The sequence below is a fragment of the Periplaneta americana genome, chromosome 3 (assembly GCF_040183065.1).
Source record: "Periplaneta americana isolate PAMFEO1 chromosome 3, P.americana_PAMFEO1_priV1, whole genome shotgun sequence".
NCBI lineage: Eukaryota > Metazoa > Arthropoda > Insecta > Blattodea > Blattidae > Periplaneta > Periplaneta americana.
In genome coordinates this window covers 55,160,101-55,172,981 of record NC_091119.1, presented here as the reverse complement: position 1 = coordinate 55,172,981, position 12,881 = coordinate 55,160,101, and the positions used below count along the sequence as shown (strand labels likewise).

At 32.6% G+C, this 12,881-nt stretch overlaps 1 protein-coding gene across 4 annotated transcripts in view; it reads left to right on the top strand.

Annotated features, from left to right (window-relative positions):
* Positions 1–12,881, top strand: part of LOC138696050 (sodium-dependent noradrenaline transporter-like) — a 138,714-nt gene that overhangs the window by 47,158 nt on the left and 78,675 nt on the right. For 3 of the 4 annotated variants that reach the window (XM_069820553.1, XM_069820555.1, XM_069820551.1), the window contains exon 2: positions 9,575–9,698. The exons of the other annotated variant lie outside the window; for it this stretch is intronic. In XM_069820553.1, the coding sequence (XP_069676654.1) occupies positions 9,645–9,698 (54 nt within the window). In that variant the 5' untranslated portion in view covers positions 9,575–9,644. The remainder of the gene's footprint in view (positions 1–9,574; positions 9,699–12,881) is intronic. 4 annotated transcript variants of the gene reach the window in all.

The following is a 12,881-nucleotide window of genomic DNA, read 5'->3' as shown; positions in this document are numbered from 1 at the left end:
CGGGAGCGTGCTCCATAATTTGCTTAACCCTTTTATTCGTGGTTACTGTGGCTCTCAAAGCTGTTCATTTGCACGCCAGAAGTCAGAAACTGAAATTTAATGCCCAGCTGTAGTTCGGGTAATAGATGGCTTCTCACCGAAAGAGCCTGAGTTCATTTCACAGCAAATTCGCTTCCCGTGTACGAGGATTGTTTAAAAAGTTCATAACCTGCATAGAAATTGAACAATCTTTATTTCTCAACATAATCCCCCCTCCAAGCCTTCGGACCCTCCGCATAAAGGAAAAAATATGGGATACCGCAATTTTCTGTTGCAAGAGATTTCTATTTCGAGGGGACGCACTACTGAGTTTTGTATTTCCTACAGTTTCCAGTGTGTATTGTTGAAAACTTTACATTACCAAGATACAGGTACAAAATCTTTTTCCAAATTTATATTTTAAAAGTATCCAGGATAAACGTAATTCTTTACTTAAAATAATTGTTTTATTTAGTAAACACAAATGTCACCCTCACATAAAGATAAACAATTATTTATTTATTTATTTACTTATTTATTTTCTTAGTTATTTATTTACTTATTTACTTATTTATTTATTTATTTACTTATTTATTTGTTTATTTATTTATTTACTTATTTATATATTTATTTATTTTTACTTATTTATTTATTTGTCTATTCATTTATTTATTTATTTATTTATTTATTTATTTATTTACTTATTCACTTATTTACTTATTTATATATATATTTTTTTTTACTTATTTATTTATTTATCTATGTGTCTGTCTGTCTGTCGTCTGTCTGTCCTGGCAGAGTTAAGGCCATATGACCTTCTCTTACACTCTACCAGATCACAAAGTATACAAGCAGTGAAAATTTAACGAAAAGTTAAAGAACAGAATACTAACATATTACAAAAAAAAATAATAGCATAACAAAGTCGATGCTAAACAACATGAAAATAATACCATAATAGAAAAAAGAAAATAAAATACACATCCAAAGATTGGAATATAATAAAAGCAACTCGGTTAGTACAAATAGTTAATAGGGAAAACTTAAAGAAGAATACAACAAATGGAATGTAATAAAATAATAACAAAAAGTACGAAAATAAAATAAAATCCACAATAAAAAGGGTATAATAATAAATTCATCTAGTGATCAAGAGAAAAAGGGGGAGGGGCTCAGTCTGTCTTGTAACGCCGGGATGAGTGGGCCTCATCGCCATGAAACCCTCCACGTACAGTTACCCTGAAAAAGAATGAGACGATTCTTGGTCGTCGGAAGTTAAAGTTCTACAGCGCGGTTCACTCGATATCGACGTAGGGATACATAACATGACAGATAGTACAAGAATTGTTACAAGGACCACAACAAGGACAAGGACCAGAATAAGGATCACGAAGAAGACTGCCATTTAAGGCCAGGATTTCACAACATAGCTCGAGTCCCAAAATATCATTGCTTCACTGTACCGAATGGCAAATGCCTGCTAAGGGATCTACATTCTGGACTGCTGCTATCACTGTTTTGTCTCGGTAGCTCATATAGTAGCGTGCCGGTTCCATTGTATAACCGAAACGTCTCGTGTTCGATCCCAGGTAAAGCTTTTTTTTATTGAGGTGTAATTAATTTGTTCAGAGTTCCTCGACTGTCTAATTTGTCGAAAAATATGGAATAATTTATGCCCAATTTCTGGGTCTTACAAGTGGGCTGAACCTCGTCAAAAAAAAATAAATCTTACTTGGAAGTTAAAAGTATTCTTCCTCAAACAAAAATCATAAGAAACAAAAAGAGACCTGTTAACTTAAAATCTTGTCCACATGCCATCAGCTTCTATTACAGCTCTAAGTCGATCCGGCATGGATGTCACGAGATTGTGGAATAAGTTCTGATCCCCGGCGAGATCTTCCCAGGTGTCAACAACTTGATCCCACAATTCGTCTCGATTTCGAGGGCGTCGGTGGGCATAGGTGGCTATCCTTCTCTTTTTCAATTCCGCCCATAAATTGTCGATGACATTCAAATCAGGTGACTTCGGAGGCCAATTAATGATTTCGATCTCGGGTCTCCTTTGAAACCATCTTTGAATGCTTGCAGCATAGTGCACGGGATGGTTATCCTGCTGGAACAGCAATGTTCCTTCGGGAAAACTTTCTCGGGCGGAGGGAAGGAATATATTTTCCAGAATGTGCTCGTAAGTTTCCGCATTAAGCCGGCCATCGATGCGTTCTATAACGCCAGGTCCATCGTAAGACATCCACCCCCAACACGATATGCTAAAGCGCCCCGATCTTTCACGTCGGTGCACATAGCGCTGATCATGTCGGAGACCATCCTCACGATAGACACGGACAGGACCTTCGTAATCACTCGAGATGGTTGTTTCGTCGGAGAAAATTACATTTCTCCAATCGAAATCCACTCGATTGGTAGCGAAGGCAAGACGGTCGACAGCTTGTGCTTCCCCCAATATTTCCATTTGCGCAGCCCTCCGGCTCCTAATACCGCGGTTCCTCAACCTGCTGATCACAGTCTGTGAAGAGCCGGGAAAGTTAGATGCTGCTCTTATTTCGTTAGCAGTCAGAAAGGGGTCCTGTCGAACTGTCTCGAATAAAAGAGCATCCTCTTCCAATGAAGAAATCCGCGGACGCCCAGGAATAGGGCGATTTTCGACCTCTCCAAAATTTTGGTAACGATGAACCCATCTCGCGGCTGTACTTCCAGGAACACCGACCAAACGGCCAGCAGATCTAGCCCCATATCCAGCCTCAACTAAAGCTATAACTCGCTGTCTCATGTCACGTCGGTTCGCCATTACGATGAGAAATGAGAGATGATGATAATACTTTAGTGTAGACAATGACTATTTAACATGATATAGAATTATTGAAATAAGAGGCATCTTGCATAGTAAGAGTTAATAAATCAACCCTAAATTAAATATCTAAATAACAGGATATAACAGGAAGTCCAATTGTTGCGAAACTAATCAAATTAAATCTAATTACATTAAATAAACAAACCCCAAGTTATGACACCACATTGCTACAGCTAAATTGTATGTTATTAACATAAGCATTGAATAGGTCCGTGGTTGTGCGTTGGACGACAAAACCAAACATCGAAAGTTCTAATCTTGCCGAGGAATGTAACTTCTTGCTTTTTATAATGTAAATCAGACTTATAACTACAATCATTCATATTTCTTACATTATTTATTAATATTTATAGCCAACATTGAATTTGTAAAGAAAAGACTTTAGAAATCTCATATGGAATTTGTGATCTGTAGTGACATAAACATAGATTATCTCTCGGAACTTTTCCGTAAAAGTAAATTAAATTCACTCCTTGAAACTGGAAACCTTATTCGTAGGGTCATTTTCCCATAGCATACAAGCTGAAGTAACACAGCCATTGATAAACGTTTTGTACAAGAATTAGACTGAATTCCTATTCGACAGAACCTATAATCAATGGCTTGTCTGACCATGATAAACAAATCCTATGTGTTTCCAATGTCACTGAACAATTTCAAAATATTAATTTAAAAACTAAGAAAGGATCGTAATTGCTGTATCTAGTGATTATTTACATTTATGTCTACAAAATGAATCTTGGAAAAACATATATGATACTGGTACTACTGATATTAAGAGAAAATATATTGAATTTTTCACTTAATTTCATAATCACTTCAGTGGATGTTCTCCACTCAATGTTGTGAAAAAATTCAAAAGTTAAAACATGTAGATAACGCAGGGACTTCAAAATCTCATGTATTAAAAAGAAGAATCTATATGTAATGAGTTGCAATGTAATGATCGTCATGTTCTTAAATACTACAAGAAGTACAGTGTAATTTATCAAAAATTATGAAAGAGGGAAATAGAATATATTTGAGTAGAAAAGTACAAAATTCAGATAATGCAATTAAACCTATTCGTAATATTATTAAATTTAAACTTGTAGATATCCTAAGAAAGAAAATATTTTTTCATTAAAACCAATGATTATAAAGTAGAGCATCCCAAATCTATTGCAAATTCTTTTAACGTATTATAGTATATAGTACAGAAATATTATTGACAACTTAAACATTCAAGATTTTGCAAAAGATACTGCAATTGGTTACTTAACAGATGTATTTAATAATTATTATTAATATATGTAATTAGTCAATAACTGCAACAGTGCTTATACATTCAATCATAACATGAATAAAATTGAATGCAAACACGTAGATAAAATAGTTAAAATTAACTGCAGGGGTGAGAATGAAATAATCCAAAGCCATACTTTTAACAAAAATTGTTTTTTGCGAGTGCATTTCTTACACATATGGGAAAGCTATTAATAAATTATTGTAATAATTACTCAACAAATGACATAGCCTAAGGACTCTAAACCTTTGTAAAAGTTTGTCTATTATTATATATTTTTTTAATTTCATTTTAATTGTTAGTTTTTAATATATATGCATTTACACTGTATGTATGTGTGTGTATAAATGCATTCATTAGATTAACGTTTATAATATTATAACTTGTAATTTTGTATTGTTTGCGATCATTAACACTTAATCTCAGGACTTTGTAAAACTATATTTCAACGTTATTTAGACAAAAAAAAATTGTTGTGTAGACTAAGAATCGAACTCGCACTCTTCTACACAACACGTAGAAGTCTTACCGTCTGAGCTATGGAAACGACATGAAAGCTTTCCTTTCTGTGCGGAGTGTCGATCTAGTCATGAAGGTCCATTGTCGATTTAACTACACGATTTATGTATATATTTATCTTTTATTTACGTAATATTATCATTTTTTTTTTCAGTTTTTTAATTTAATTTCGGAACGATGCTAGTAACAAACCAAGTAGCCTGAATTTAAGTAACTCAATATTCGTTATCTTGTGTATCGGTGCTCTGGTCTCCGATCATGCGCAGTTTCTTACATCTGAGACTTAGGAATATTCAATCGTCTCATCCTTTTCCAGGGAAACTGTACATCACCTAAAAACGCCTCATCACGGCGACTCAGACTGAGAATTCTCCACATTTCTTCATAGCTTAACATCATACTGAGCTGTTTTAGTCAACATTTTCTGAACAATCTTAAACGATTGACTACATATTTTAAACACATCATATGTGATTAACATTGTATCACAATTATGGTCAATGAAGACTTAACCTATACGTCAATTAACATTATGTATGTCACTTCAATATTTTATGTCAAGCACACAAGGTTATTATAGTGTTAAATGTATTTTAAACATTCATCTAGCTTTAATTAATGTTTGTTAAATTACAACTGAAGATTTCGCTATACAGGTCGAGAATATTCCATAGTCTTCCAACATCATACTGAACAGTTTTAGTCATAAAACATTGAACAATTTTTTTTTTAATTTTTTAACAATTTTTTAAACAAATTCAATTGAATTTATGTTTCGAACACATTGCATGTGCTTAATGTTCGTATCGCAAAATGATCTATGGAAGATTTAATCTATACGTCATTTAATGTATGTTACTCACCAATTTATGTCAAGCACACATGGTTATAAGTGTTCAAATGTATTTAAAACTCACCTAGTTTTTAAATATTGTATGCTAAAAATATCACCTTAAGATGACCTCTATGCAGGTCGAAAATATTCGTGATAACTTTTACCAATTGTACTTTTCAATGTAACAGAATTTTCTATCATTGATAACTGATAAGTGATTGACTGAATAAAATCTTGATTTTAATGTAATACGATATAAGTTACGTCAGGCCGACTACATGTAGTTGGTGATGCTCGCTCGCTGTAGATAACACAAATAACTCGTACCAGAAGAAAAGAGATAGTCGAGCAGACTATAGTCATGCATGCCTGCCAAGACCAGTGATGTCAAAGCAAATGTATTTTTCTGACCTTGACGTCGTGCGCGGGCATTAAGCGCTAGGTATGCTAGAGGGAATAAGCAGCCTGTTGGATTAAGAAAATAGTGGTGCACAAACTTCAAACGGAACGGGAAATTTTATGTCGTTATTTTTATATGGCTTCTTTGTGTTTGTTATTTTCTATATTGTTTGTAAAACAAAAGTACTAACACCTATTTCTTAGCCTAATATTGTAGTTGTGTTTTAAACGTTAATAACATAATAAAGAGTAAAGAAGGAATATTCACACAAATTCCACAATAACTACAACTATACTGTACTAAGTGAATTAAACACATCATTCATAAAGAAAGTGTTATCCCAAAGAAAGACACTGAATATGACATGATAAGTTGAAATTGATATTGATGGTATCTTTAGCCTTATAAAAGTAATCAAAACTATATTATAGTACAAAGCAAAGTTGTCTAGGTATATGTTTTAACTGTAACTAATATTACATAATAAAACTCTTATCGCATTATGCTTTTAGGTGATATTGGTGCGCAACTTTCTGTTATCAGAATATTAAACTATCTCGAAATCTGCTGAAGCTATAGAGCTGGTGTTTTACCAACACATAGGCACATATTTTTTGTTTGTGATGTAACAGTATTTGCTTTGTTAATTCATTTCCTTACAAACATTTTCCATGCGAATATTTTCAAACATTTTAGTACACTATCTTCAGTAATACGTATTTACGATATATTAGATTTACGAAAACATTGTTTTAGTACCTGTAAGGCTACTAAACAAACATATCTGAAAATGTCAATTTTCCGTAAAAAAGTTGAGAAAATATTCCTTTTGAATAAAAAAGCAAACTTGTGAAAAATGAACATTAAAATTAAAACTTACATTCTTATAATGCACTTACACTTCTCAGACAAATCTAAAAATTAACATGGATACAGTTTTAATAAGTTCTCTTCCCTTTATCCATTGAATCAATGCTGGCCATCCCTGTATATAGCTCGACCAAGCGGCAAATACTACCTCTTTCGTCTGTCTCTTTCCTTTCCGCTGTAAAGCGCTCAGGCTCTCCTGGGCTCTAAAGCGCGCGCTTGCTCCTATGGGCATCAGTTGACATCACTGGCCTAGACTATCAGAACACGTAACTGAATCTGGTAAGTAATGTGTAATTTGAACTCAATTTTTCTCGGAAATTATGGCCAGGGCGCAATTTTCGGAAAGAATAATTTGGACATAGTTTGCAACGGTAAGTTGCGTGGTGGCTTGCATATGCGCGAATTATAGTTCATCCTGTATAAAATACAACTTCTCGTCAGTCATGTCTTGGCCGCCTCAACTTTGAAACCCACCGTCCACCACTGAGGTGTATGTGCTTTATTTAATGCTCTGACGCATCAATGAACGTTTGAATGAGTTTATTTCGCCCTAATACTACGTTAAGCGTCAAAAATGATAATAATTTGCCAAGTGATAATCATCATATCTTTAAATTACGTGATTTACGTACTCCTATTTTATGTTAGTTTTCTATTAACATGGCGGCGAGCGCAGTGTTCAATTTGTCCCTCTTGATCTTGATCTGTAATGTACACGTGAAAATAAATTCAAGTAAGGATCATGCTGGCACTACATGAGGTGTCCAAGCATGCGTACTGTTCCTGTCGCGAGTCCCTCTTCAGTTTTCTTGTTCTGCTCAGCCGAAACTGTAGGAGTGTAGGGGCTTGAATACATGGCAAGGAAGACGAACCAGAACCATTTATTATTATTATTATTATTATTATTATTATTATTATTATTATTATTATTATTATTATTATTATTATTATTATTATTATTATTATTAAATATAGGCACACAGATTACTACATACTCTGTCATGTCAACTGATACCCATAGGAGCAAGCGCGCGCTTTAGAGCTCAGGAGAACCTGAGAGCGGAAAGGAAAGAGACAGACGAAAGAGATACGAGTAGTATATGCCGCTTGGTCGAGCTATATACAGGGATGGCCAGCACTGATTCAAGGGATAAAGTGAAGAGAACTTATTATAACTGTATCCATGTTAATTTTTAGGTTTGTCTGAGACGTATAAGTGCATTATAAGAATGTAAGTTTTCATTTTAATGCTCATTTTTCACAAGTTTGCTTTTTTATTCAAAAGCAATAATTTCTTAACTTTATTTTTACAGAAAAGTGAAATTTTAAAATATGCTTATTTAGTAGCTTTACAGGTACTGAAACAATGTTTTCGTAAATCTAATACATTGTCGTTGTTCCGGCAATAAATCCTATGTGACATATTTATCGATTTTCAAATTTTTGTTCTATTAAATAACTTAAATAGTGATATAGCAAATAATAAAATCTCCTATATGTAATCATATTTCTTTCTTTCGAAAATGTAAGAATACACAATCTCCTATGCACTACTGCCACGAAAGAATAAATGTGTTTTGTCTTCGTACTGAAAAATTTCATATTTTACACATATGAGTTATTGCGGGAACAACGACGATGTCGTAAATACGTATTACTGAAGATAGGGTATTGAAATTTTTGAAAATATTCACATGGAAAATGTTTGTAAGGAAATGAATTAACAAAGCAACTACTGTTAATCATAAACAAAAGATACTGTACATGCCCATGTGTTGTAAAAACGACAGCTCTATAGCTTCAGCAGATTTCGAGAAAATAATTTAATATTCTGATGATAGGAAGTTGCGCACCAGAATCAACTTAAAATCATAATGCAATGAAAGTTTTGTTATGTAATATTAGTTACAGTTAAAACATTTACAGTACCTAGATAACTTTGCTTTGTACTATAATATTGTTTTAATTAATTTATTGATTACTTTTACAAGGCTAAAGATACCATTAATATCAATTCCAACTTATCATGTCATACTCAATCTCTTTCTTTCAGATATCACTTTCTTTATGAATGATGTGTTTCATTCACTTAATACAGTATAGTTGTACTATTAATATTTCTTCTTAATTCTTTATTGTGTTATTAACGTTTAAAACTTAACTTCAATATTAAGAAATTGGTGTTAGTACTTTTGTTTTACAGACAATATAGATAATATTAAACACAAAGAAGCCATATAAAAATAACGACATAAAATTTCACGTTCCGTTTGAAGTTTGTACACCACTGCTTTTTTTAATCCAACAGGCTGCTTATTCATATATATAATTCTTTCTCCTTCCATACCTAGCATTGGATGCCCGTGTACGACGTCAAGGCAAGAAAAATGCGCATGCTTTGATATCATTGCGTCATACTGCCTACGTGTAAAAGGAAACACCTGAAGGGGCGGATGTCTGTTAACACCGGTGAATTCCTTAATTTCTGAATATGCCCAATACATCTGAAGTACGAAATGGCGTATGTCACTTGTTTAAGTCGTTTAAATGGTTTAAATGCAGAAACATTGATGACATCAGTTTAATATAAATTATCACAATGGCATTTTTAGTATAAAACGTATTTTCTATTAAGTGTAAGTAACAAAATGTGCTTCTTGAAAATATTTTTTAACAAACATACAAGAATTTTCAACCTGTTTTCAAGAAATGTTTTCCAAGTTTTTCGTCCATCTTCTTTGCAACATAGATAAATTGTGCATTTTCTTTGTCCTGTAGATACCATCACAGTGATAAAAAATAATACAACAAATTAAGCTAAGCAATACAAGGAAGAATACCAACGCAGATGGATGGTATAAGTCTTCAAACACTTTTGCGACCAGCGACTATCGATGGCAGAGTAAGTCAGCCTTTGTCTGTTATAAGAAATTTATGAATTTATACATGTTAGCCCCTATTCTTTTTTATCAGAGAATATAACAACTATAATATTATTCGTCCGTCACAAGCATTTTGTTTTTTCGTTAATCATCCTTTAAGGCAGCGTTTCTCAAACTTTTTTGAAATGGGGACCACTTTTTTAAGTCAGAATAGTTCCACGGACCACCTTACTCTTGTTCCCTTCGAAAGCAAATTTATCACTTTTGTAGCATATTTTAATACACGTATACTTATATTTTAAAACAATTAATTAATTTATTTATTAAAATTAATTTAATTCATTGAATTTTATATTAGTATTAATTAATTAAGTTAATGCTAACAGAAAAAAATTCATTTTCGTTTTTTAATAATTCAAGGCTATTAGAGTTTGGATAACCTTTAACTTATTAACTAAACAAAATAAATAAATGTTGGTACTCACATTAATGAGATGGATAAGCTTGCTGATTCTTGCACAGTTGTTCTATATTTGAACGTATGCTCGTAAGCTTAAGTCAGAGATTGTCACATACATCGAGTTGATTTCGGGAGTTTGTTTTTATTAGAGTTAGTGATGAAAACCCTTTCTCACAAAGATACGTAAAAGCAAACTGAATTATAATCTGTAAAGCATCATTGTACAGTTCACTATATTCTCTTTTTGCTTGTTATGAGGTCCAGAAATAAACCCTACCTTCCGCTTGGAATTTCATTTTAAGTCTGGTGTCATTCGAGAGTTCAAGTAACTGTTCTCTTTCACTCCATGAAAGTTTGTTATTTTCAATATCGAAATGAAAGAGATCACGAACTTATGAAAATTCGTCATATTCACTTGGAAAATAAGTTTCAAATTGTGACCTCAGAGTTTCGAGATGCAAACATATGTTATTGCATAATTATTTTCCAATAACGAAATCAATTTCAACCAAAAAAGACTCTATGGTTGGAAATAGTGAAAAAATCCTGTTTTATGGAACTGACCCACAAACCAAGTTTCCTCTCGAACACCTTTATTTTCTCATGCGCATTGAGAACAGTCAAAGAATTACCTTGTAGAGAGAGATTTAGTTCGTTTAGTTTTGAAAATGCATCTGAAAGATATGCCACTGTGCTCAGCCACATGTCATCAGCTGATGTGCAAGGAAAAGATGGCGAGAAACACCACGTTCATAGTGCTTTAAATTTCTCTTTTGTTTCTGACAGTAGAGTGGGAAGTCGGTAGACAGGTAGAGTAATAAATTTTATAAAATGTCAGTATTGGAAGAAAAAGTGAAAGGCGATTGCCATGTGCCATTTCCAAACTCCGAGATTTTCAGCTATAGTGTGATACACAATTCGTTTGAATTTAATTTTTTCTTCTGTCCTTTTTGAAGGACCACAAGGGCAGACCTCGAGGACCACAGGTGGTCCGCGGACCATAGTTTGAGAAACGCTGCTTTAAGGGGTTAGGTATAGCTTGCAACAGTAAAATTTTTGGAAATATCCAATATTTTTTTTCCTCCATTACTGTATCTTGTACAATAATGAAAATTTGGTATGTGTAAAACACTGTTTTTTCTGCTATATGAAAAAATATATATTTTTACGATTTAAAAAAGATAATTTATTTATTTATTTTATTTTATTTTTTTTTCAAAATTCAAAATGATGGCAGTTTACTGTACAGTGATGAAGCGTTTCCCTCTTAACTCATAAACTTGTTAACTTTTTCATATTCTCTCTTTTATTTTATTGCTGAAACTCATATTTACAATACCATGCTCTTTCAACTGTATTGCTTACTAAATATTTTCTTTTTTATTTTGTGTTAGAAGAAGATACTGATATTTGATCATTTTTAAAGTGATTTTATTTTTATTAGACAATCTATCAAAGGTAGAGAAGTGATCTTGAATCATATTGTAGATATGAAATGCATAAATACACACAAAAAATTTTTTTCATCACAGAATGTTGGATAGTTTTTGAGTTATGTGGGAAACGCTTCATCACTGCACAGTGAACTGAATTTTGAAAAAAAAAATGTAAATAATTTTTTATCGTAAAAATACCTTTTTCATATAGCAGAAGGACAGTGTTTTACATTTACTAATTTTCATTATTCTACAAGATACAGTAATGGAGGAAAGAAATGTTGAATATTTGCAAAATTTTACTGCTGTAAGCTATAATTAACCCCTTTAAGTATATTATTTCTCTTGGCCAGGATAAATTAAGCTGGCGTAGATATAAAGTTAGAGTAGACCTGGAGTTAGTGTTTTTCGACTTTGTTTGAACGTGGATATTCTCATAATTAGGTTGAAGTGTCCCATGTTACGCAATGTACAGTAAATATTTGTCAAAGATTTCATAGAAGATTTTTTTATATATGTGTGTCCAGCAGAGGAAAAAATCTCTCACCAAATAAAAAGCTCGGAGTGCATTAAAACAGCGTTATCTCAGTTTTCATTTTTTTAAAATTAAGGATTAGTACTTTAAAGGAACTTAAAATTTCTGTATATCATCTTAAACTACTAAACTGTTAAAAATGCAGTTTTCTATCAATCAGTTCCTATACACAAACTGTCACATTAATCCTTTGAATTATTAATTTAATTAAAAATTTAAGTTCGAAATATAAGATTTTATAAAATAGTACACGATGATTCTGTAAGATATTTGAAATTGATATACCACGAAGGAAAAACTTAAGAGATTTTGTAACAATTTAGAGCAAATAATATTTCAATAATTACACACATCTCTTACAATATTTCTCCCTTATTTCCACTATGTAGCTATTGTTTCTTATTACTACCTATCTGATTCGCTTACAGCTTCTACCCACAAATTCGAATTAATTATTGCAAGTATCAGTAATGGGATCAGTAGGAGCTATTTTAGCCATCGGCAGATATTTGTAGTCACGATGACATCACTGAACGCAAGCCGCAATACACATTACGTAATAGCACTCCGTTTGGATCCCAGTGGCGGACTCTCAACACAAGCATCTGATGTAAACAACACATTCATGATTTATAAATGGACAAATTTTATTTTATTTCACTTTAATTTTATTGTGCCACACACAGAAAGCTAGGAAAATACCGGTAAGGTACGTCACAATTTGCTACTCTAATACAACTCGTAAATTTCCGTCTGTTAGTCACTAGAATGT